At 46.5% G+C, this 26,096-nt stretch overlaps 1 protein-coding gene across 2 annotated transcripts; it reads left to right on the top strand.

Annotated features, from left to right (window-relative positions):
- The first annotated feature begins 201 nt into the window (after positions 1–201).
- LOC133505093 (NADPH oxidase 4) lies at positions 202–25,218 on the top strand. Of its 2 annotated transcripts, XM_061827992.1 has the most exons (18): positions 202–278; positions 371–466; positions 2,979–3,089; positions 4,057–4,141; positions 8,301–8,398; positions 10,332–10,359; positions 10,439–10,511; positions 12,978–13,058; positions 14,838–14,985; positions 16,227–16,391; positions 16,484–16,546; positions 18,384–18,444; positions 19,928–20,009; positions 21,956–22,075; positions 22,149–22,257; positions 24,070–24,138; positions 24,262–24,362; positions 24,471–25,218. In XM_061827992.1, the coding sequence occupies exons 1-18, from the start codon at positions 222–224 to the stop codon at positions 24,589–24,591; spliced, it is 1,668 nt and encodes a 555-aa protein (XP_061683976.1). In that variant the 5' UTR covers positions 202–221; the 3' UTR covers positions 24,592–25,218. The 2 variants fall into 2 exon arrangements, with proteins under 2 accessions (XP_061683976.1, XP_061683977.1); XM_061827993.1 differs by lacking the exons at positions 16,227–16,391; positions 16,484–16,546.
- The last annotated feature ends 878 nt before the right edge of the window (positions 25,219–26,096 follow it).

Here is a 26,096-nt window from a genome sequence, read left to right as displayed (position 1 = left end):
TTTTTTTTTTTTAAGATCAGTGCAACTAGTACATAGACGAAATTGATAGCAAATATATCAATTTAAGATCCACTATGGCCCCCTCTAGTGGCCGTAAAAGATAGCGGTGGTTTCTCTCTCTCTCTCTCTCTCTCTCTCTCTCTCTCTCTGTCTGTCTCTCTCAGTCAAAGAACATATTCACTCCCACGCTGGTACTTTGACGAGAGGGGCCGGGGGACATAATGGTGGTGTCAGCGCGGAGCTGGCTCGCAAACGAGGGAGGAAAACACTTGGTCCTGGTTAGGGAGCCATCGAGACACCTTGGACAACCTTTTTACATTCGAGTTGAGCCTTGAACTGTGTTTTGTGTTTTCTACGTGTGTACTTGTAGATGCTGTGGTTGGGAACTAATAGCTGGCTCTTTGTCAAAACATTCCTGATGTACTCCGGCGGACTACAGTATCACTACCTCTACAAGATGCTTGGGGTAATCGCACTCGCACACACCGAGGTCCGAATTTGACGCCCGCAAGCCCGTCGTTGCGGGTGACCCGTCCACGGCAACGAGGCCGCGCGTATTTTTGACGCGCACTCCAAATCGCCGCTGACATTGTCCCGTCAGCTCTGGTCCGTTGCTTAAAATAACACTCAACTGTGTTGATCTCCTTTTGTCAGTGTCGTTGAAGAGAGTTCAAAAAAGGCACTCGAACTCAAACAAAAATATACACCGGATTATTATTATTTTTTTTAAATAAGATGGGGCAGCACATTGGATCAGCTGGTAAAGCGTCGTTCTCACAGTTCTGAGGTCCCGTGTTCAATCCCGGACCCGCCTGTGTGGAGGCCGGTTTCCTCCCACATTCCGAAAACACGCAACATTAATTGGACGCTCTAAATTGCCCCAAGATGCGATTATGAGTGCGGCTTTTTGTCTCTATGTGCCCTGCGATCGGCTGGCGACCGGTTCAGGGTGTACCCCGCCCTGGCTGCGATAGGCTCCGGCCCTCCCTCGTGAGGATAAGCGACAAAGAAAATGGAAAAATAAGATGTGCGAACTATTCATGTGCGGCCTGACCGGTGGGAAGCACGGGGGAGGGTGGGGGGTTTGAAGAAGGGCAAGCATGGGCATGCCGCTAGCTTTGACAAAATGCCTTGCAGAGGGCTCAAGTCAGTGTATGTGTGTGCACAAACGAGGGGTTAACGCTACTAAAAGAAGTTGCGATTTAACCCCCAAATCATCTTCAGTATCATCAGTATGGCGTGCATGTAAGATCTTACCTACCTTTGAGGTTTTGCCGTCAGCTTTTTTCGGGTTTTTTTTTTTGTCTGTGTGAAATGTTTTGAAGGGGGGTGGGGGGAATGGATGAGTCAACAGGGGTAAAACGAGGATCGTCTTCCCTTTTTACATCCAAGATGTCTACGAGAAACGCGAGCTACCTCCCTCCCTCCCTCCCCTCGGTCGCGTCCCTTGATCTGGGCGGGCCGCACGGATTGTTTTTTTTTTGTCACCCGGCGGCTGGAATATGGAGAGACGTCACCCGCGGCGAACGGCTTCAAACGGCTTCGGAGCGGAAACAGGGTTTTTGCTGCAGTCGTTTCCACGTAGTAAAATCGGTACAGTAAACGGTCGCACCGCCACGCATCATACACGATTAAAGGTCAATTGTCATGAAATTCATGATTTTTAATATGTTATTAATGAGAAAATGGCAGCCCGTATGAACCCTGCCGTTTTTTCACCACAAAACATTTTATATTTTGACGAACATGGATTTTTGTAACTCCCGCCATGAAAATCCTCTCGAGGGATTTGTTTTGGAGAAGAAACAGGAAGTGACGTACAGGGCAGTAGCGCGCCCAAGCGGACTCGTTTGTTTTTATTAGTTTTACCTGCGGGAAGGTAGCTCGTTGTTCCTTCGTGTTAGCCAAAATGCCGGCTCGTTGCATCGCTCGAACACTCGGGAGGATGGATTTACCCTTCAGAGGTTTTCAAGAGACCTGGTGGATCATGAAAAATGGATCGCACGGGTGCAAAGGATGAGAATTTTGTGGGTTCGTGTGTATACAGCTACTAAAAAAAAAAAAACAATAGTTTGGGGGGGACCACGTAATCCGTCTCTCATAACGTAAAAAAAGTTCCGCGTACGTATGACAGGGTTGCTAAATGTGCACGTCGGATGTCTTCTGCGTCAGGCTCGCCGCCGAAGGCTTCCGCGTTGTGCCTCGCGGACGAACACGTCTTCGGCCAGGCTGGCTCAGACATACTGTCTGGGAGTTAGAAGTGATCCGCATATCATCTAAATATGGCTCGAAACGATAGGGTAATATTGCCCCAGACACTTCACTTGATTGTGTCTAATTGTAGATGGGCGGAGGAGCTGCCGGCCAAGCCGTGCCTGGCGGACGGGGGGGGGCACGGCTTCGGCCGTGCTGGCTCATACATACTGTCCGGGAGTCTGTCCTTAGTTAGAAGTGATCCGCATATCATCTAAATGTGCCTGGAAACGATAGGGTAATATTGCCCCGGTCACTTCACTCGATTGTGACATGTTCTCTTCTTCGAAAAGAGCTTCCGTGTCAGTAGGTGGTGTGTCCATTGTGGTACCGCTCGCCTCTTCCTAGAAGTCGCCTAAGTACCGAACGCATGGCCGAAGTCCACCCTTGGCGGAGGGCCTCAAATTAGATCGTCACTTCAGTATAGCGTTGCGGTTATCTGGTGGTTCATATTTTTAAATGATGCTGTACTCTGTGTAACTTGAGGTGTGCATTTGGGTCCAACCCCGTGTTCTGGTCGTGACAGGTCCGGGATTGAACCCGGGACCTAAGAACTGTGAGGCCGACGCTTTCCCGCTGCGCCCATGTTAGCAAAATGTTCGTGAAAAAAATCTTCCCAATGGCCGACAAGAATAGAAATCAGTATCACCTGCATGGACCGTTTGAATGAAACCCAGTTTTAGGAACCTGCTTTACTACGTGTATCCGTTTTCTCCCTCCTCCAGCTCGGACTGTGCATCAGCAGGGCTTCTGCATCCGTGCTGAACCTGAACTGCAGCTTGGTGCTGCTGCCCATGTGTCGCTCTCTGCTCACCTTTGTCCGAGGAACACACGCGGTAAGAATCAGAGACTGGTCCCAGTAAATTTGACATCTTGCTTTCATTTCTCACTGCAAAATACACACATATTATTGGGAAAAGCTAAAAAATGCTTTAAAAAAGCTTTTTTTTTTTTTTTAAAGGCTTGGAACGCATTATTTCTTTTTCCATTAATTTTAATGAGAAAACACGCTTTGGATTCCGAATAAATCACTTCTCAAATTGCCTTCCGGGAGGGGTGCACTTTTTTTTTTTTTTTTTAAATAAAAAAGGCTTACAAGTCGCTAGAGCTACGGCAATGCAGCCTAGCTCCCACCCTAGCCTACTCTACACTACTACTAAAGCTATATTTTAAGCAAAAAATAAATATACTTCTTAAATCATTTCATTATTAAAAGTATTCAAACTATACATGTATTTTTACTATGCAGCTTATTATCAGGAAAAGATTAAAAAAATGTTTTAAAAAGCCCATTTTGTTTAGGCTTGGAACGCATTATTTCTTTTTCCATTGATTGTAATGGGAAAACGCGCTTTGGATTTCGAAGAAATCACTTCTCGAACCACATTCTGGAACGGATTGTGGTCGAGAATCGAGGTTCCCAACCACGCCTATCCCGACCGTTGTAGTTGGGACATCTGACGCACAATCCAGACAGGAAAGAGCCTTGCTTTAGCGGTCAACTGTCCAATCTTAGTCACTCGAAGTACTCGAAACGCTGCTTAATGAAGTCACCAGTGAGTTTACGTGTACATATACATATTTATACACACATCTTGAGAGTTTAGAGGATTCATTTGGCGCGCACAGCCTCCGTTTTAATAGTGTACTCTTTATTTGGAGGGAACTAGCGATGATCCAGCATGTCCGCACTTGGAGTCAAAACCGTCGGCCGCTGTCGCATCCTTGTTGCAATCGACAAGGGGTTCTGGTGGTCTTGACACCTCGTCGCAGTTTACGCTCACTGCTGTCCTCCTCCTCAAGGTGTCAAGCCGAAAGACCCGGCGCCTGCTGGACAAGAGCAAGACCTTCCACGTGGCTTGCGGGGTTGCCATCTGCATCTTCTCCGGTGAGTACCCAAAAACCCAAACTATTCCGACTCATTTTCACGTCTGGGCGAGCGCAGAACTGGATCCGTGCTGGATCGGCATTCCCGCAGTACCGGTCCCTGCGGCTCCCTCCCGCCGGTTGGGGCGTGTAGTCTCGGTTTTCATTGTGTGTGTTCTTGCGAGTCTTCTTCCATGACATCACTGCAGCGCCTCGGAGCTTTCTCGGTTGCTTTCTCTTAAGTGCCGTTGAGCAGTTTGCCTCGTGCCGTTGGCGTTTTCACTGTTTCCCAGCAAGATTTGCTCTTTAAAAAAAAAAAAAAAAAAAGATAAACCATCTGCTTTGTTTTTTGTCTGCGGTGCGAGATTCCTTTGGCCAAAGCGGCGAATGCAATCAGACAATAACCGGCTAAATGCGGTAGAAATTCGACTGACAGAATTTTCAAAGATTGAAAGACCTGAAGAAGAAAACGTTTGTTCGCCTCTTCTCTCATTTTTAAAATTGATATAATTTGGCTATTTGGACCTCCATTCAGTGGATTTCTAAAACTGACCTAGTATTATTTCATTAAAAAAAAAAAAAGAAAAAGACCTTGATTTTGTCATAAGAGTGTCCGTAAAAGGCTCTTCTGACGGTTACTTGTGTTTGACCCAGTTTCGTATGCGCTTTCTCCATATTTGGCTCGGACCGCCCCCTCTCCTCTGATTGGTTGGATCTGTGTACCAGATCCACGTGCTTATTAGGTTGACAGCGCCGGCTCAGGAGTGCAGAGGTAGGTTATCAGCGTCACTAGCAAATATCGCCGATAACCTCGAGAAACTGACTTGATTTTGGGCGTCTTGAGAGAAAATTAATCTCAGGAATACTTGGAAGATTTAAATTTAGATTTTGCGTTTATTGAGGCACAATATCCCAAGTATTAGAAGAAGTTTTAGGTTCACTGTCTTGCTTTGCTTATTTACTCAGAACCTTTGGGTAGTGTGTACTGGTACTAAAGAGTACAGTTATATGGGAGTAAAGAAAAAGCAAGTCACAACATGGCACTTGGATGACGATCCACGGTTACAAGGAGATTTTGCAGTACGTAAACTGGACCAGGAGAATAAAAGTTATAGTCCGATGCAGCTGACGGAGCGGGAAGGACACGGGTCAATTCCCACAATGCACTTCCCAAAGCAGATGGGTCCCCACGGGTTGCCACCAAACGGATGTCGCCGTGTACTCGCTGGAAAGGGCCCGGCACTAAGAAGCTAAAAATGGCAGTACTGCAGTCGTAAAAGTGAACGGCCGATGGGTCGTCCAGTTCCAGCGCCGCGTTAAATGTAGCCTCCTGAGCGTGCGAACCGGCATTCCGCCGCCAAGGTGTGAACTGGGTCTCCTGCGGGCTTTATGGAGTCGTTCCGGTCTGGGAATGTTACGCTATTGTTATGTCTCGCCGCACACACAGACTCCGCAGTAGCAGCTGTGTAGAAGGTGTTCTATTGTCCTCCTGGCCTCTCATTTACACCATCACATTACGCATACCGTAATTCCCGGCCTACAGAGCGCACCTGGTTATAAGCCTCACCCAGTACATTTGTAAAGGAAATACCATTTGGTACATACGTACGCCGCAGCCGTGTAAAAGCCGCAAGTGCCAACATTGAAACCCACATTGAAACAGAGATATTCACAAGGAAAGACGGCACACAGAGAGTTTAACGCTAACGCTAGTACCGCCGTGCTAACGCTAGCGCCGGACCACTAACAGGGCCGGTTAAAACAAAACATACCGGTAAAAATCAGTGAGACACAGCAGGAACAAGCTAGCGCATCGCTGACAGGATCGGACCGGTAAAAGTCACTTCCTCGGGACATGTATTCCACCGGTCTCACTCTTACCTTTTCCGCTCGGGTGTCCGGGCTCTCCCTTAGAGATAGGGTGAGACGCTTGGTCATCCGGGAGGGGCGCACTTTTTTTTTTAATTTTTTTTTAAAATAAAAAAGGCTTAGAAGTCGCTACAGATATGGCAATGCACTTCCAGCCTAGCCTACTCTACACTACTACTGAAGCTATATTTTAAGCAAAAAATAAATATACTTCTGAGATTATTTCATTATATAAAGTAATTAAACTATACATGTATTTGTACTATGTGGTTTATTACCAGGAAAAGCTTAAAAATGCTTTAAAAAGCCAATTTTTTTTTAGACTTGGGACGCAATATTTCTTTTTCCATGAATTATAATGGGAAAACACGCTTTGGATTTCAAACAAACCACTTCTCGAACCACCTTCTGGAACGAATTGTGGTCGAAGGACAGCAGACGCACAATCCTGTCAGAAAAGAGCCTTCCTCTAACGGTGACTACAAATTTGAATGCAAACAAACTGTCCAATCTTAGTTATGTGAAGGACTCGAAACGCTGCTTGATGAAGTCACCAGTTAGTTTATTGAGTTTAGTTTGTTTATACATTGATATATTTATATTCAAACAGTTTATTTATACACACATCTTGAGAGTTTAAAGGGTTCATTTGGTGCACACACCCTCCGTTTTAATAGTGTCCTCAGTGTCGAGACGCTGCTCCTCCGCATTGAGAAGAACCAGATGAGGTGGCTGGGGCATCTGATGCCTCCTGGACGCCTCCCCGGTGAGGTGTTCTAGGCACATCCCACCGGAAAGAGACCCTTGAGACGACTCAGGACACTCTAGAGAGACCATGTCTCTCGACTGGCTCTGGAACGCCTCGGGATCCCTCCGGAAGAGCTGGAAGAAGTGGCTGGGGAAAGGGAAGTCTGGGTATCCCTGCTGAAGCTACTTCCCCCGCGATCCGACTCTTCTCGCGGTCTGTCCTGTAGCTCTCCCTTAGAGATAGGGTGAGAAGCTCGGTCATCTGGGAGGGGCTCAGTGTCGAGCCGCTACTCCTCCGTGTTGAGAGGAGCCAGATGAGGTGTCTGGGGGATCTGATCCAGATGCCTCCCGGACGCCTCCCTGGTGAGGTGTTCCGGGCACGTCTCACCGGAAAGAGACCCCGTGGACGACCCAGGACACGCTGGAGAGACTATGTCTCTCGGCTGGCTTGGGAACGCCTCGGGATCCCTCCGGAAGAGCTGGAAGAAGTGGCTGGGGAAAGGGAAGTCTGGGTCTCGACCCAGAGAAGAGGTAGAAAATGGATGGATGGACGTTACCGAGGTTTCCCTGAAACTTGGATTTATTCATTTATTGACTGCGTGTTCGCGAGACCACCACCTTGAAATCGGAGCCACACCTGGCAGGACGGAAATCTGCTCGGCGTGACGTCATCTGCGAATCCCGTCACCTTTCGTTACGCTTGATCGATTACACGCGAGAACTCCCTCGAGGCAAAGTTCTCGCGACAAACGTGAGGCCAAAAGACAATGAGAACGAAACGCGAGCGAGGAGCTGCGCGCCGGGGGAAGAATGTCTGGGTCGGGGGTGGGGCGGATTGCGGAAGCGGGAGAAGATGCCTGTCTTTCGAAAAAGGAGCCTCGCGTCCCATGATTACGCCCTTGAATAGCATCAGCTGTCGAGCAGCTGCGGGGTTCGCCGGTGATGTCACGGAGTGGACGCGTCTGGATGCGATTGCGTTCCGGTGAGTCAGGAGGACGTCGGGCCGACTTTCCGCTGAATGGACAAAGAAGTTTGTGTCCGCTAGCGCTTCGTTCGGACGTTCTGTTTTTGTTTTGTCTGTGTTTGTAAAGCGGGGGTGGCGCCGTATTCATTTTTTTTTTTTTTTTTTTTTTTTTTGTCACGGGCCACATTGTAGCTACAGTTATGACGGAAACCATAATAATGTTTAATCGCCTCATCGTATTTACGCATGAAATTGGTGAACTAGTTTTCGAATCAGCGATCAAAGCTAGCTCGTTTTTCAACAGTTTTTGATGTTTTGTAACACAAAAATGCATCAAATCTCTCAATATTATCATTTATGGTACGACAATTTTAATTTTTTGGACAGATTTTAACAAGAATCTTGCTTTGCACATGCTTTGCCTTTGCGGGGCAACACGCGAAGTGACCGGGGCAATATTACTATACTAATATTATTCAAGCCATACTTAGATGATATGCGGATCACTTCTAACGAACAACAGACAACCTTTGCTCTATGCCTTTGCTGATGTTTGCGAGCGATTCATCTCACACAATATTTTATCATCTCTTTATTCCAGTTGTTCACGTCTCCGCCCACCTGGTGAACGTCGTCAACTTCAGTCGCGGCTACTCGGAGGACTTCCCCGCTCTTAATTTAGCTCGCTACAAAGGAGAGGTGAGAAACGCAACATTTTAGCACGCCGATACATCGTAAACACCTATTGCCTCTCGCCTTTTGGCTCGAAGTTAGCTGGGATGGGGTCCAGCACTCCCGCAACCCTTGTGAGGAAAAGCTGCTCAGAAAATGTATACAAATAATAATAGTAATATTACAAAAAAACCCATTGCAACTCTTTCATCACGGTGGGCAATCAGCCTCTATTCTACGGATAATACCGTAATTCCCGACCGACAGAGTGCACCTCGTTGTAAGCCTCACCGAGTACATTTGTAAAGGAAATACCATTTGGTACATACATACGTCGCAGTCGTGTAAAAGCCGCAAATGCCCACAGTGAAACCCACATTGAAACACGAGATATTTACAAAGAAAGATGGTACACTGAGAGTTTAACGCTAGCTCCACCGCGTTAATGGTAACGCTAGTGGTGCCGTGCTAACGCCAGCGGCGCCATGCTAATGCTGGAGCCGTCGCGTTAACGCTAATGTTAGCGTCGCCATGCTAGTTAAAAAAACAAATTGGTAAAAATCACTGATACATGGCAGTAACACGCTAGCACAGCGCTAGCAGGGCCGGACCGGTGTGAGGGTCTGAGCGCACCCCCGTGCTGAAAAGTCTCCTTGTAATTAATGCCCATACGTTACTAATAGGGGAACTCTAGGTACGTAGCAGACGGTTACTGGGAACCCCCCCCAGTCTCATAGTTCCCCTTCGTCTGCATAGAGGGAGCTAACCTAACGCTAACCTTAAAACAAAAGTTGATAAAAAGATATACACGTACGTTCGCTGTGTTCGTCTTTCTGAGACGTCCATAGCGAACATGAACACTCGGCGACAAGTTGTCGAATGTCACACGTTGAAGCATGGTCGGGGATGTTTCAGACTGGCCGGAAGTTTACAAAATATATGTGGATGCGCATTTATCACAAGGAGACTTTTCAGCACCGGGAGCGCTCAGGAGCCATTTAAAAACAAAAAAAAAACATACTGGTAAAAATAACTAAGACACGGCAGTAACACAGCAGCAACAGGCTAGCGCAGCGCTAACAGGGCCGGGTAAAAAAAAAAAAAAAAAAAAAAACATACCGGTAAAAGTCTCTTCCTCGGCACATACATTACACCGGTGTCACTCTTACCTTTTCCGCTCGGGTGCCCCCTTGCGGCCGCTAGAAAAAATGCACAAATTAATTGCATCACCGCATAAACCGCAGGGTTGAAAGCGTGTGAAAAAAGTTGCGGCTCATTGACCGGAAATTACGGTGATAATAGGCTTCAGTTGGAAATTGAACGGATATAAAAAGTCATCACACCCCCATTTAAATGCAACATTTTTGTGATGTAAAACAAATAGCCCAAGATAATATATATAATTTCACCATTTTTTTTCCAGTAGTAATCTGTCCTATGAAGTGTAAAATTCCATTTTTCAATGTTTAGTAAAGGAGGAAATAAAAGTAAAATAGAAATGATGCGGTTGCAAAAGTGTGCCCACCCCGCTGGCTGTTTTGTTGAGTTCTAAGGCTTACAGGTCAAATTCACGGTGGAAAAAGTTTTGAAATGATTGATTTTGGGTCTCATTTTTCTGCATCGCGAAAGCTGGCCTTTGAGCAGGGGGTGTGCAGACTTTTTATATCCAATGTATGTTGTTGAGGCAAATATTTTCAAGTCAAGTGTTGCTTTCCTTCAGTCTTTTCGCATCCTGATTCCCATTGAGGTATTTTAATATGCGTAATAAAAATAAAAAATGGACCTGTACTTATTTGGCGAGGTCGGTTCCACTATCACTTATGACTGTGACTCAAGGACGTGGAATATAAATCTTATACAATCATTAAATAATAATTCATTCCGTACTATAAACATGAAGAATTCAGTCGAATTTATGACGAGATGACCATTCATTTTTGAACTGTCGCGATCTCCCCAGGATCCAGAAGTAATTATTCTGACCACAGGTAAGACGACATTATAAATTTTCTTCACACGCATCACAAATATGAACCGATCTCATCAATGGCTCCGATCGGCTTCTAGTTCCGGGAGTCACTGGCGTCCTGCTGGTCCTCATCCTTTTCTTGATGTTCACGTCGTCCTCCCACTGTGTGCGGTAAGCGATCGGCCTTCTTCCGTTTTTGTCTTCTTAAAACTTTCCGTCTTCGCTCGCTGCCGTTTCCGCTCTTTCTTTGTTGCGGCGTCGCCGACGGAAAAGAGAACGCTTACGGCGCGATAATCCCTTCCGAGTGTTTCACTCGTGGCGCTGTCGTGGCTGAGGTCACAGTGGGTCACTCGCTCCGCACGTGTGTTTGTGTTGGTACGCTCTGTTTGCTGACTTCGGCAAATGAAAAGAAGTTGAGAGGAATTTCCGGACTACTTAAGGCACTGGTGTCAAACTCGGGGCCCGGGGCCAGATCCGGCCCGCGAAGGCAAAAAAAAAAAAAAAATCCAATCAACTTGCATGATTCTTGTTGACATCGCCGCCAAAATGTCAAATTATCACATCACAGTCACTCACATTTGAAAAATGTACGGGTGTGCTCAGTCATGCCCGCAGATATAATGTTCCGTTTTTTTTTTCCACGCACATCTAGCGGTGTGTCAATAGCTAGGTTTCCAATTAACGGCATCTTGTATGTCGTAGAGGTCAAAGGACACAGGTGATAGGCGAAGCATGAATTTTTTTTCAATCGTTAATTTACCCAATTGGTGTAAGGGTGGTGGTGACACACAAGATGGCGTAATTGGAAACCTATCCATTGGTGGAAGCCAGTTGGCCGCCATCTTGGTACTCCCAAAACGTGTGGAGGACACAGTTTACAGGTTAGATTATGGCGGGGTTTTTCCTCTAAATTTGGCGTGTAGAATTAAAACTGGTCACGTGAGCTTGACATTTTTTCAGTTCTGGCAACATGAAGGATTTTTTTAATTCGACTTGCGAAGCCAAAAGAGGCAAAGTCCAAAGAAAAGACATAGAACAAAGTGACTAGCAAGAAACCTTGCATATTACCCAAGGCCCGATTTCCGTGACATGTTAACTTTTCCCAAAATACGCTGTGAAGTACTATCATCAAAACATAGCAAAAAACTAAGCATTTTTTGTCATAAAAACTTCAAATTTGAAGTCAATCACTTTGATATAAGTACTCGCTATGGGGAAATACATGCTACACGCATTGCGATGTCGTATTTCAGGCAGAAAATTTCAATCTGTTTCCCCGCATTTGAAAATAAAATTCCATTTGCAGAGTTCTGTATTATGAAATTCATCAAAAAAAAAAAAAAAAAAATCACAGAAAATGTGTTTTCTCGCTTATCCACTGATGAAGTTTGGGAAAATATTGATGTCGGTTTTTCGCCCAATTTTTTTTCGGTCTATCAAGGTGAAGCACCCGCAGACAAAAACTTTATTCAAGTGAATTAAGCTCATCAGAAAATGAAAAAAAATACATTTACAAACAAACTTTAACAGCATCAAAGTAAATCTTTGTGGAATGTTTCCTCACAGCCACGAAACTGGCGATTAACGCACAGGTCGGCACGGTTGTTTTGGGAGTATCAAGATGGCGGAGGGCGACTTCAGTTTTGGTGGCCAATGAGCCATCCATTTTTTTTTTTTTTTTTAAGATCAGCGGCTGGATCGGTTTTCATGTGCGCTGAGAGCGTACGACGATTGCGCAATTACGCAATTAGATGGAACATTGTTGAAGACTACGCAAAATAAGCGACGTCTTTCAATAGCTATGTATTTCTGCTCGTAACAAATTTCACCCGCGTGATTTTTCGCGCTCGACTGCGCAGATTTGCGAGTACACACCTGTCAAATCACAGTGACTGAAATCATAAATGATCATGAGCTATTGTAAGCATTTTTCGTGTGACCAAACATCAATAATAGTTGAAAAAAAACCCGTTACCCTTTAGTTCTGATTCCAAGAGTAGTTCATATATTACTTGCGTAAATGTGATGAGGCGATAACAGATTTTTTTTATGGTTTCACAGTTATCGCCGCCCCTCCGAAAGAAACTGTAACTACAATGCGGCCCGTGACAAAAATGAGTTCTACACACCTGACTAGCGGTTTTGCCAAGTGGATCGCGCCACACAAAAACGTGGAATAATCCGCATAATCATTCATACTCCTCCGTTGTCTTCAGTGGACTGTAATTGTATTTTTTTGGACGCTTAAATGGTTGATGCAGACTTGACATAAATATCATGTAAAAATGTAAAACCCCGGACTGCGGTCAAGTGAGGAAGGCAAAGCCGGGCGGTATGTCAACATGAAAGAGGAGGACTTGGCGCTTCTAAAGGAGCCGAGTTTGGAAACGCTCATTGTGTGCTCGCCGTTTATGGGCCGCGAGGGTCGCCGTGTGCAACGACCCCTTCTAATGTTGACCCCTGACGTCGGGCTTACTCCGGATCTGCGCGTGTGCTCGTGAACAAACTCGACTGCCTTTCTTCTTTTGTTGTCTTTGCTTTGTACTTCTCCCCCCCCCTCCCCCCTCCCCCCTCCCGACCTCCCCCCCGTATGTCAAAGACTTGCACCTAATATTTTTGCCTTCTTCGTGATTTCAGGATACACAACTACGAAATCTTCTGGTACACGCACAACCTGTTCATCATCTTCTACGTCATCCTCATGGTGCACATGGTTGGGTACGTCTCCAATACTTTCACGTCCGGGCGCATATTTCGCTGGCTCGGTATGAAGAATAACTGGTTTATTTGGGGGGGGAGTCTGCATAATCCAAATTTACTGAGGTGTTTAGGATTAATTAGCATTAGCATAGCATGGCGTTAGCATTAATTCCAAGATTAAAATACTTGGTATTTGTTGTATTTATAGTATGAGTACAAGATGTAATTAATCTTATAACGTATGCATTAAGATGCGGAATACTGCAATTTGATTCCTGATTCCCACCTGTGTGAAGTTTGCATGTCCTCCCCGTGCCTGCGTGGGTTTTTTTCCGGGTGGGCACTCCGCTTTCCTCCCACATCCCAAAGAAAACATGCAACGTTAATTGAACACCCTAAATTGCCCCAAGGTGTGACGGCGTCACGGCTGTTTGTTGGCTGGCGACCAGTTCAGGGTGTGCCCCGCCTCCTGCCCATTGACAGCTAGGGATAGGCTCCAGCATTCCCTCTGACCCTCGTGAGGATAAGCGGTGAAGAAATTGATGGATGCATGGATGGATGGATTCCTGATTCGTGCTCATGTTCAGGGCCGTGCAGAGAGAACTTTGGAGGGGGCAGGTGCTCACAAATAAAGGGGGGGGGGGGGGGGGGCACGTAGAACAAAGTTTGTAATCCCTTAGCATAGCAGGTTATTCGTGAAAACAGAATAAGAAAAGAAAATTGCCAAAAGGAAATCAGGAACTGCAGTTTCTAACAAAGGTGAGCAACTTTTGTTGAGTTTTTCATAAGATGATGACGACTCACCCAGCGATTTGGAATTTTTCATCAATTTATACCTATTTTTTAGTCCACCTCGCCACGATATTGTGACCAAAATAAAATTCCCGTTTCATGTCTTGAGCTGGCAGCACGGTGGATCAACTGCTAAAGCATTGGGCTCACGGTTCTGAAGTCCCGGGTTTGATCCTGGACCCGCCTGTGTGGAGTTTGCATGTTCTCCCCGCGCCTGCGTGGCTTTTCTCCGGGTGGGCACTCCGGTTTCCTCCCACATCCCCGAAAACATGCGACATTAATTGGACACTCTAAATTGCCCCCAGCTGTGATTGTGGGTGTGGCTGTTTGTCTCGATGTGCCCTGTGATTGGCTGGCAACCAGTTCAGGGTGTGCCCCGCCTCCTGCCCGTTCACACCTCCGGCACTCCCCGCGATCCTTGTGAGGATAAGCGGCAAAGCAAATGGATGACTTGAGCTTTGTTTGTTCGTGAATCTTCAATGACGTCGTCCACATCACATTCTCCGTCCAGGATTACTTTTCTGCTCTCAATTACTTTATAATTATATTGATTTTAATTTTGATTTTATTTTTTACAGTGTGGTGAATTTCGGCATTGAATAAGCACACTGTGCGAGACTAACTAAAACACTGTAACAATACATTCATAACACTCGTGATCTCGATAGAATTTTCCGAATGTTTATCATGAAAAAGCAAAAAAGTTCAAAGGGCCCCTGAGGCGTCAAAGGCACCGAAAGCCACGCCCCCTGCCCCTCCCACTCTCTCCCTGCACGCCCCTGCAAAGGTTGTCCAGTCCAATCCACTTCTTTGCGTGTACACTGGACATACAGTAGAATCCCTTGATTTTTTTTTTGCTCAATTTTGCACGATGTCAGCCTCAAGCGTCAAAAAATTGATGATTTATTGATGCACTTTTTTCTTTGCTTTGATGACGAAAGCGCTCCAAAAGGACATTTGGGCCGTCAAAGTGACCGTCTTGTCTTTTCGTCTCCCCCGAAAAAGAGGAGCGCTGAAGTACCAGAGCAACGTCGAGGCCCACCCACCCGGGTGCTCACGGGCCAATCGCAGCGTCCCGGAGGAGCCGGAGCGACGCGATGACGCCGAGATGCGATGCGGGGAGGAGGCTCGCTTCCAAGCTCACTGCCCGCAGGTCTGTTTTTTTTTTTTCGCGTGTGGCGTTCGGGGGAGTGCGTGGGGGTGTTAGGGAGGTGCAGTCATCCTTTTTTTTTTTTTTTCTTCCATCAAGGTCCCTGCTCGCGAATGTAACTTCCTCCCGCGTGTGATTATGCGTTTGCACGCGGTCGTTAAATTACGAGGCAGCGCCGTAAAAATCCCGGTTAAATCCTCCTCGGGCGTTGGGGCAGCTGAGCGCAATTAGGCCGCGACAGACAATTTGCCGAAAGAGAGGCGAAGCATTGTTTTAACATATGTCATACATCATTATTTGTCGCCACTGGGGCTGTTTGAATATCGACATCAGCCGGCTTGGTCGCAGCGACCTCCTTCTCGTGATGGTTTATGGAATCAAAACGTACATCGTGGGCTCATTTACCACTCGAGTGGAATAGTAGACCCTGGAATTATTATTGTATCAAAATTCTTGGGAAAAATATGCCTCCCATAAAAACTTAATCCTTGAAGTGACATCATCAACGATCACGTTTAGCATTTTTGTGTTCCCAAATATTAACAATGGGCGGAAAAAAACCATTACCCTTGATTTCAAATTCCAAAACAATTTTTTTGATTTCATGTGTAACTCCGGTGACATGATTAAAGATCATAACGGCTCTCTGGGTGTAACCGTAACAACGGTAATTCCCGGCCAACGGTGCGCACCTGGTTACAAGCCTCAGCCGGTACATTTGGAAAGGAAATACCATTTGGTACACGCATACGCCGCAAGTGCCCGCATTGAAACACGAGATAGTTACAAAGAAAGACGGTACACAGAAAGAGTTTAACGCTGGCGCGGCGCTAACATAAGCATGGCGCTAACGCTAGCGCGGCACTAACGCTGACGGGACCGGGGAAAAAAATACCGGGATACCCCACTAACACAGCAGCAACACGCTAGCACAGTGCTAACGCCAGCGCAGCACTAACATGGCAGGTAAAAGCCACTTCCTCGGCGCATATATTCCACCGGTCTCACTCTTACCTTTTCCGCCCGAGCGCCCCCTTGCGGCCGTTAGAAAAACACTTGCCGCACCACCGCATGAACCGCAAGGTTGAAAGCGTGTTTTCTTGTCGGCCGGAAATTACGGTACAATGTGGCCCGCGACAAAAATAAATGAACCCCGAGCAGGAAAATTGGGATGGGCATGAGATCCGTAGAAAGGTTTTGAGGTTCATTGACACACTTCTACTATGCGTACTTGTACCACGTAGACGTGGCTGTGGGTGTCGGGCCCCCTGTGTCTCTACTGCGCGGAGCGTTTGTACCGCTACATCCGGAGCAGCGAACCGGTTACCGTAGTGGCCGTCATCGAGCACCCGTGCGACGTCATCGAGTTGCGAATGCTGAAGAAGAACTTTAAAGCCCGGCCGGGTCAGGTACGAAAAGCGTTTGGTTTTGTGCGTCCCCCGATGATCAACTTGGTCTCGTATTCACGTACCGTCATGGCAACTTCCTCTTTCTCTCGCAGTATATCGTCCTCAACTGTCCAAATGTGTCGTCATTTGAGAATCATCCTTTCACGCTGACGGCGGTAAGCTCCTTCCTGACACGTGACGTTAAAAAAAAAACACATAAGTACACGCCCCTCTCTGTATGTACCGACTTATGTATGTTATCATAGTTGTGACTCCCGTTCAGGATAAGCTGCTCTTTTTCACAGGCCTTTATTAGCATGTCAACAAGCTAATATGCCGACATGCCCAAGACGTTTTGATGCCAACCAGTTTCCAAAGATGCCGTAAGAACTTTATACGAAAGAAAACGAACACACATTGAATTCATATTACACGAATAAATGACAAAACGTAAACAATAAACACACTCCATTGACCTTCTGACCAAACGGAGCTATTCTTCTTGCTTTTCTTGCTAGTTTTTCAAACTACCGTCGAATCTTTGCCGCGGCTGTTCCGTAGTGGAAAGGAATTACACCAAAATAAGCGTTCTGACACCACTGATCTAAAAAAAAAAAAAAAAAAATGAAATGAAATGAAAATGATTGGATAGCGCATACACATCATAGCATTGTGTCGATTGGTTGAAGCCAGTTGGCCGCCATCTTGGTACTCCCAAAACGTGTGGAGGACACGGTTTCCGGGTTGGATTATGGCGGGGGTTTTCCCTCAAAATTTGGCATGTAGAATTAAAACTGGTCGTGTGAGCTTGACCTTTTTTCAGTTCTGGTAACGTGAAGGATTTTTAATCCGACTTGGTAAACCAAAAAAGGGCGAAGTGCAAAGGAAAGCCATAGAACGCCGTGACTAGCAAGAAACCTTGCATATTACCTAAGGCCTAATTTCCGTGACATGTCAACTTTTCCCAAAATATAACATAAAACATTGCAAAAAACTAAGCATTTTTTTTGGTCATAAAAACATTACATTTTAAGTCAATCAGTTCGATATATTTTGGGAAATAATACACGCTAAACGCTTCGTTCATTTGTCGTCTCTGCGACGTCCTATTTCAGACTTCAACTTGTTTCCTCGCATTTGAAAATCAAATTCAATTTGCAGAGTTCTGAATGATGAAATTCACCCAAAAATTTCACAGAAAATGTGTTTTCTTGCTTTTCCACTGATGAAGTTTGGGAAAATACTGACATGGCTTTTTCGCGAAAACCCGTCGGTTTATAGAGTGAACAGTGAAAAGCAAGTACCGTAAACGAAACTTTGTTCAAGTCAATTAAGCTCATCAGAAAAAAAAAAACAAAAAACCTTTGCAAACAAACTTTAACAGTATCAAAGTAAATCTTTGATCTATGGAAAGTTTTCTCACAGCCACAAAATTAGCAATTAACGCACAGGTCGGCGCGCTTGTTTTGGGAGTAGCAAGATGGCGGATGGCGACTTCAGTTTTGGTGGCCAATGAGCCATCCAGTCTTTTTTTTTTTTTTTTTGGAACAAGTTCCCACTATATAAACATGAAACGACAAAAAGAACGTTTTCCCTCGGTAACATAAATTAATCTTTACTCTAATTCAAATAAATAAACAAATAAAAAAAAGAAATGAACTTAAGTATTACAAGTGACACTTATGGCAGATAGAATAGTGCCTCGTTTCTCTCCTTCGCCCCGTCTGCTGCTTGAATTCGCCGGAACGACGGCGGCAGCGTCGTGTGACTTATTCGCGCACATTTATTTATCAGTTTCCTGCGAACGCACTCACACGATGACCGGCGTAAGGACGGCAGGAAGAACCACGCGGACAGATAGCAGACGGACCGCCGAGGCCAGCGTCTGCCGACGGGAAGTCTTTCCGCGGGATTTTATCGACGTCTCTAATATTAATGGGCAAACGTTGCATTATTTATTTGTGTGTTTTTATACCTTGCAATAATTGAATCATCTCTTTTGCAACTTTGCAGTGTCCCACGGAGAACAAAGAAACATTTGGCGTCCATCTCCGGGTTGTGGGAGACTGGACTGGTGAGTGTGTGTACGCACATACACACACATGCACATGCACACGCACACTCACACAGACGCCACGGCTGTGCTGATCAATCAGCATTAAGATGTGCACACGCGTTACACGCACTTCTCTGTGGCGGCGTCAGACAATAAAAGTTAAAAAAAAAAAAAATTCATTTCACGTAAATGTGCACGGAGGAACGCTGGAAAGTGTTCGCCTCACAGTTTTGAGGACACGGGTTCGATCCCGGCTCCGCCTGTGTGGAGTTTGCACGTTCTCCCCGTGCCTGCGTGGTTGTCCCCCCCCCCCCCCGGGCACTCCGGTTTCCTCCCACATCCCAAAAAATCCATCCATCCATTTTCTTCACCACCTATCCTCACAAGGGAGTGCCGGAGCCTATCCCAGCTGTCAACGGGCAGGAGGCGGGGTACACCCTGAACTGGTCGCCAGCCAATCGCAGGGCAAATGGAGACAAACACCCGCACTCACGATCACACCTATGGGCAATTTAGAGTGTCCAATTTATGTTGCATGTTTTTGGGACATGGTAACACGGTGGCCTCACAGTTCTGAGGACCCGGGTTCGATCCTGGCTCCACCTGTGTGGGTTTTTTTTTCCCCCCCAGGGCACTTTGTTTGGTTTCCTCCCACATCCCAAAAAAATCCATCCATCCATCCATCCATTTTCGTCACCACCTATCCTCACAAGGGTCACGTGGAGTGCCGGAGCCTATCCCGGCTGTCAACGGGCAGGAGGCGGGGTACACCCTGAACTGGTCGCCAGCCAATTGCAGGGCACATCGAGAGAAACACCCGCACTCACCGATCCCACTTATGGGCAATTTAGAGTGTCCGATTAATGTTGCATGTTTTTGGGATGTGGGAGGAAACCGGAGTGACCACCCGGAGACAACCCACGGGGCCAGGATTGAACCCGGGACCTCAGAACTGTGAGGCCACCGTGTTGCCACGTCCCAAAAACATGCAACATAAATTGGACACTCTGAATTGCCCATAGGTGTGATTGTGAGTGCGGCTGTTTGCCTCTATTTACCCTGCGATTGGCTGGCAACCAGTCCAGGGTGTAACCCCGCCTCCTGCCCGTTGAAACCTGGGATAGGCTCCGGCGCTCCCTGCGACCCCTGTGAGGATAAACAGCAAGAAAAATGGATGGATGGATAAATGTGCACTTTTTCTACATGCATTCGGGGCAACGCCCATGCCTCGCGGAGACTGTAAAAATGGCAAAGTTGTCGTTTCCGCACGCATGCTTGCTTTGAGAGCACGACGGGAAGTCAATTTATTTGTGTTGGCTGCTGAATTGGCCACGAAACGAGAAAACGTTGCACTAGGAATGTAAAAAAAAAAAATATCTCCTGAAGCATTTGGATGATCCTGTTATCAAATATTACAGTAGCTTCATTTTGCATTCCAAAAGTTTAGTCTTCGACTTCATTGAGGGAGCTAAAATAAATCTTTTTCTATTATTCTCCTCAGAGCGCTTCACGCAGCTGTTGCTTCCTGACACGAGGAGGGACTTAGACATCCTCCCTGTGGTTCACCAGAGGAGATACCCCAAGTACGTGCACGTGACGTGAGAGTGAGAGAGAATAGAGGGAGTTTCGGCTGATGAGTTCTCACGCAAACTTAAAACCGCATCGAGGCGAGAGGTCCCGACCTGACCGCTGACCCTCCCACACTCTTCTCTTCCTGTTCTAAGTCTGTGAGAGAAAAACATAGAAAACTTGGAACGGAATCAGAGTCGGTATCCGCTGGCGCTCGGGGAGGAAAGGAGACGGATTCTCCCGCTCGCGTTGATCGACGAACGAGGTTTTCGAGAAAACAGCGGTGACGTCGATAAGCGTTCTCTCTAGCGTCCCTCGATCAGTGTCGACTTTAGCCTGATTCTCACATGTCGGTCAAAGATGATCCCGAGCGATCTTCGTGTGGCGTGGCTCGGAAAAGCTTTGGTGCAAAAACCTGAGGACGCCACCTCATCCACACGCTCCGTCGGGACCGAGGCACCACCGGTTTGCGTCCTCTCCCCGCTGCTTTTCTCGCGCTACGCGACGAAACTTGCGGATGACGCCACAGTCATCGGGCTTATCGAAGACGGTGACGAGTCTGCGTATTGTCGGGAAGCGGTGAGGGTGGAGCTTTGCGGTGGCTGACAAAACCTGGAGCTGAACGCACTAAAGACTGTAGTGATGATTGTGGACTTCAGGAGGCATCCACCACAGCTGCACCTCACATTGTCCAACGGTCTGGTGTCAACCGTCGAGACCTTCAAGTTCCTGGGAATTACAGTTTCTCAGGACCTGAAGTGGGAGACAAACATCAACGCCATCCTCAAAAAAGCCTAGCAAAGGATGTACTTCTGAGGGAAGCACGACCTGCCACGAGAACTGCTGAGAACAGTTCTACACAGCAGTTGTCCAATCAGTACTGTGTACGTCCGTCACAGTCTGGTTTGGGGCTGCTCCGGCAGTCCGGATGTCTTCCGCCACCACGCTGCCTCTCGCGTGTCAGTCATGGTACTGTACTGGTATCCGCCACCACGCTGCCTCTCGCGTGTCAGTCATGGTACTGTACTGGTACGACGGCAGACGGCTGATTTGGGGGGCATTAATTGGACACTCTAAATTGCCCGTAGGTGTCATCGTGTTTGTCTCGATGTGACCAGTTCAGGGCGTCCCCCGCCCACTGGCATCTGGGATAGGCTCCAACAATCCCTGCGACCCTCGTGAGGATGAGCGGCTAAGAAAATGGATGGATGGGTGGTTCCTCCAAACACTGTAATAATAATTTGGAAAAAAACCCTCCACATTTATTTCTTTCTAATCACATTTCTTGAGATTTTTTTTCATTGTGATTAAAATTTTTGTTGGTTTTCATGTCATAAATTAAAATATATAGATCTGTTCACCGTTATAGGTACATAAAGAGGGAAAAGGTAGATAATTCTAGTGCCCCGTGATGGAGATGGATCCTGAAATGTATTTTTCAATTTTCAAGCTGCCAAGGCCCCGCTTGAGATGACAAGACAAGACTTGGACCCTTTTAGATTCTGTGGCAGGGGGGAATTATTATTATACAGTTACACATTTTACAGTTATTTCCTGGCAGTGTGTACCGTAACTCGTGAAGTTTTTAAATTTGTATCTGCATTTTTTTTGTCGGGGTAACATTAACCAAAAAAAAAAAAAAAGACCTGGAAAACCCGCAAAACCGTTCACAACCGTTGCCAGTTTTGTCGTTTGCTTCAAAGATTTAGTTTGGGAATTGTTTCTTTAATATTGATTATTGTCGCTTGTGCGTGTAAGAACCACGCACATGCGTGTCCTCGATGACACCAACTATTTAAGCAACTGTTGTAGGCACGCATCCGCACAGACAGACACATACCGAGATTTCAAATGCAGGATGTTTATCTGAGCACGTGTGCTGAGCCCAGAACAGGAAGTCGGAGGAATCGTGTTGGACGTGCGTGTTTATCTGCGGCGCACTTTTGACGTGTACGTCCAGGCTTTACGTGGACGGCCCGTTTGGAAGTCCTTCGGAGGAAGTGTTCAATTACGACGTCAGCCTTTGTGTCGCCGGCGGGATCGGCGTCACGCCGTTCGCCTGCGTCCTGCACGCTCTGCTGTGAGTACTCGCCCGCATCCAACACGAATGGCCGAGGTTCTGGTTTCAGCTCTCGTTCCGACGGTTCCGCCAGTGACGGCTGGAAGGGGTTCAGGTTGAAGAGGCTGTACTTCGTCTGGGTCTGCAGGGAACTTCAGTCCTTCTACTGGTTCACAGAGTTGCTGTGCGCCTTGCATCATAAGGTTGGATCACGCTCACTTTTGGAACGTGCAACATGGTTGGTCCACTGTCGGCGTTAAAATAGCTGCGTGTGACTTTAAGTGACTTGAAGACAGTCCAGTCCGCTGGAGAGCTCGTGCACGCGACGCCGCCATATTGCAGCTCAAAAAGCTGCCCGACAGTGTGAGGGACATCGAACCGGAGCAGAATATTCACAATGCCCGAGACCTGTTGCGCCGTTGGTTGTCACAACAGACGAGACAGATATTCAAAGAGATCATGCTATGGAATACCAGATGAAAAGACCGGATAATATCGATGGATTTCGGTAATTAAACGTGATGGATGGTGCTCAAACATATACACACACGACTGTGTGGCGATCACTTCATTTCGGGTAGGGATTATTCTTCATCTCAAATTCCCAACAAGTATTTATAATGCCAAATTGGCTCATTTGAGAACAACGGGAGTCGTCTCCAGCGTACACGGAAGCGTGTTGCGGGCACACATTACACTTCGGTAAACCTCTCCCCGACAGATGTTTTTTCATTTTATTTTTTTAAATTTAAATATGCATTGTTCTCAAATGAGTCCAATGCGTATTTAAAAAAAAAAGAAAATAAATCATCGGTCACGGTGATGTTTACGTAGGTTAACGTGTGGCCGCAACACGCTTCCGCGTACGGGGGTTAAAGCCAATCCCAGTGGTTTATTTTCTTTTTTTAAATACGCATTGGACTCATTTGAGAACAATGCATATTTAAAAAAAACAAAAAGTTTGTCACGGACAGGTTTACCAAAGTTTAACGTGTGGCCACAACACGCTTCCGTGTACGAGAAGCTGACTCGCTCTTTTTTTTTTTTTTTTTTTTCCCAATCATGTTTAATGAATGCGAGTTTGTCTAAAACCAGGGATCATTTATTTAAATATTGGTATTTATGTTGAAAAAATCAGAGCGGCTCCGTCACGATGTGGAATTTATTCTCGATTGAGAACAGATCCAGTAACAAAGTATTTGTATGCATCCAGACTTTTCTACACTTTCAAATTCTTCCGTGTAAATCTCGACGACTCTCACCAGATCCGTGTGTCGATCCAGTTTTCCAAGACAAGCGGAAGCGGCTTAACAGTCCACTTTCTTATCGGCGAAAATATCGACTTCGACATTAAATATGGCTCCTCTCATTTTTCCACGGACCTTCGTTTATTATCAACTTCTAAATGTTTCACGGTATCGGACAAAACTCTGTCCGTCGTGCTGTAAGACATATTTCCGTGCCGTCTCCGACGGTTTGTTTGACCGGCACTTCCGGCTTCCGGTCACGTGACTTCGGTGACGTAGGTGCACGAGCTCTATAAGAGATAAACCAATTGTTCCAAGCTGCTTGGACTTGCCTGTGTTCATTTTTTTTTTTAACACAGATTAGTGAAAGTTTCCCGGGTTTCAAACAGGCCATAATTATATATGCATAAAAAAAATGACGCAAGAAGTTGGAAATTGTGGTATGGTTCTTGAGCCAGGAGATATTTTGATGAAAGCACACCACAAATGTAATAAGCAGCATAAATCTCGTTTAACGCTCTCTGGACCCCAATTTTTTTTTTGAAAATGATACTCCGAACTTAAAATTTTCGATGATATTAACCCTGTTGGCAAATTTGCAACCCCCTGCCCCGGAAAGGGGAGTGTGCTGGTAAATGCGCTTTTAAAGTCAAGTTTGACTGTGGTGCCACCGTGTGGTCAGTGGTTGACATTACAGGAATGAAATGAATGCCTCATATCGGATAAAGATGAAAATTGACTCCATTTTTGTGTGTGCGTGTCACCTAGTTATGGCATGAAAACAGACCCGACTATTTGAACTTGAAACTGTACATCAGTCAGGCGGACAACCGGCAGGTAGGCCGACGCACGGACAAACGCGGTCGAGATGGTTTCCATGCATGTCTCGCCGCAGGTCCGAAACTTCGGGCAGAAGTTATATCCACAAATTTATTCATACTATTTTCGCCTCTCATGAAGTGCATATCAGAGGAGAGGTACCGGCCGCTTGCGTCACGGCTGCTGGTGGGTCGACCCAGGTGGAAGTTGCTCTTCGATGACATCGGCAGGACCAATAAGCAGTGAGTGTATGACGAGCGATGATTTTTCATCTTTCTCCCAAAAAAGAAAAAAAAAAATATCCCATCTCTAACTGCGTTTTGCGCGCGGAATTTTGTTTTTCCCTCCAGCAAGCGAGTGGGCGTGTTCTGTTGCGGACCCAAAGGCATCTCCAGGACCCTCCGCAGACTGTGCAACTCGGCCCGGTTCCCCGGAACCACTTTTGAATTCAACAAGGAGTCCTTCAGCTGATCGGCCGAGAAAAGAAAAAAAGCTGCGTCGGATTTCATCGCTCGTCGTCGGCTTTATGAAATACGGCCGCTCGGAAAGAAAAAAAGATGCCTGAAACTTTGGCGATTGACACCGAGACCGTGCTCTGAAGTTCACCGGGAGTTTGTGGACGGCCCGCGTCGCCCTGAACCGACGACAATGCGCTTCGTTTTGGAAGCTGCGATTGGATCTTTGCTCGGATGACGGATCGATCCGTCGTGTCAAGAAGAATGATTGAATCATCCCACAATGGGAAATTTGTACTTGTTTTTTGTTTTTACACTTTATACATACCAACACAATTGTATTTTAGATGCACAAGTGGGGCGAGGATTTCGTGACAGTCAAGTGACCATAAATTGTAAGAAAAAAAAATGCACATCTCAAAGAAGTGGTTCTATCTATCTATCTATCTATCTATCTATCTATCTATCTATCTATCTATCTATCTATCTATCTATCTATCTATCTATCTATCTATCTATCTATCTATCTATCTATCTATCTATCTATCTATCTATCTATCTATCTATCTATCTATCTATCTATCTATCTATCTATCTATCTATCTATCTATCTATCTATCTATCTCGCTCTCTCTCTCAATAAATATCCATCCATCCATCCATCCATTTTCTAACGCTTTTCCGGCTCGAGGGATTCCGAGACTTCCCTTTCCCCAGCCACTTCTTCCAGCTCTTCCCGAGGGATCCCGAGGGACAGCCGAGTGCCACAGTCTCTCCAGTGCGTCCTGGGTCGTCCCCGGGGTCTCTTTCCGGTGGGACATGCCCGGAACACGTTACCAGGGAGGCATCCGGATCAGATGCCCCAGCCACTTCATCTGTCTCCTCTCGATGCGGAGGAGCAGCGGCTCGACACCGAGCCCCGCCGGGATGAGCGAGCTTCTCATCCTATCTCTCTTAGAGCCCGGACACCCTGCGGAGGAAACTCATTCCGGGATCTTGTTCTTTCGCTCACGGCCCACAGCTCGTGCCCATAGGTGAGGGTAGGGAACGGAGATCGACCTTCGCCTTTCGACCGAGCTCCCTCTTCACCACAACAAAGTCCGCATCGCTGCAGACGCCGCACCGACCCGTCTGTGGATCTCTTGCTCCGTTCTTCCCTCACTCGTGAACAAGACCCGAAGATACTCGAACTCCTCCAACTTGGGGAAGGATCTCATCCCCGACCCGGAGAGGCCACGCCAACCCTTTTCCGGATGAGAACCAACGCAGTGGTTCTAATCAATTCTCATTTTCATTTCGTTGGTTTATTTTGTTTTCTCCGCGGGTGACGCGACGCTTAGCGGTGAGCACGTCGACTTCAGAGTTCGGAGGTTCAGGTGCGGATTTCGGCAAAGGGCATTCCCGTTGCAGTTTGCACGGTCGATCCGTGCTTGTGTGGTTTTTCACCGGCTTCCTTCCACATTCCAGAAACTTGCTTGCTAGTTTAATTGAAGATTATCTCTACAAAAGACACGAAGCAAA

The sequence above is a fragment of the Syngnathoides biaculeatus genome, chromosome 8, assembly GCF_019802595.1.
Source record: "Syngnathoides biaculeatus isolate LvHL_M chromosome 8, ASM1980259v1, whole genome shotgun sequence".
NCBI lineage: Eukaryota > Metazoa > Chordata > Actinopteri > Syngnathiformes > Syngnathidae > Syngnathoides > Syngnathoides biaculeatus.
This window is presented reverse-complemented; position numbering and strand designations above follow the sequence as displayed.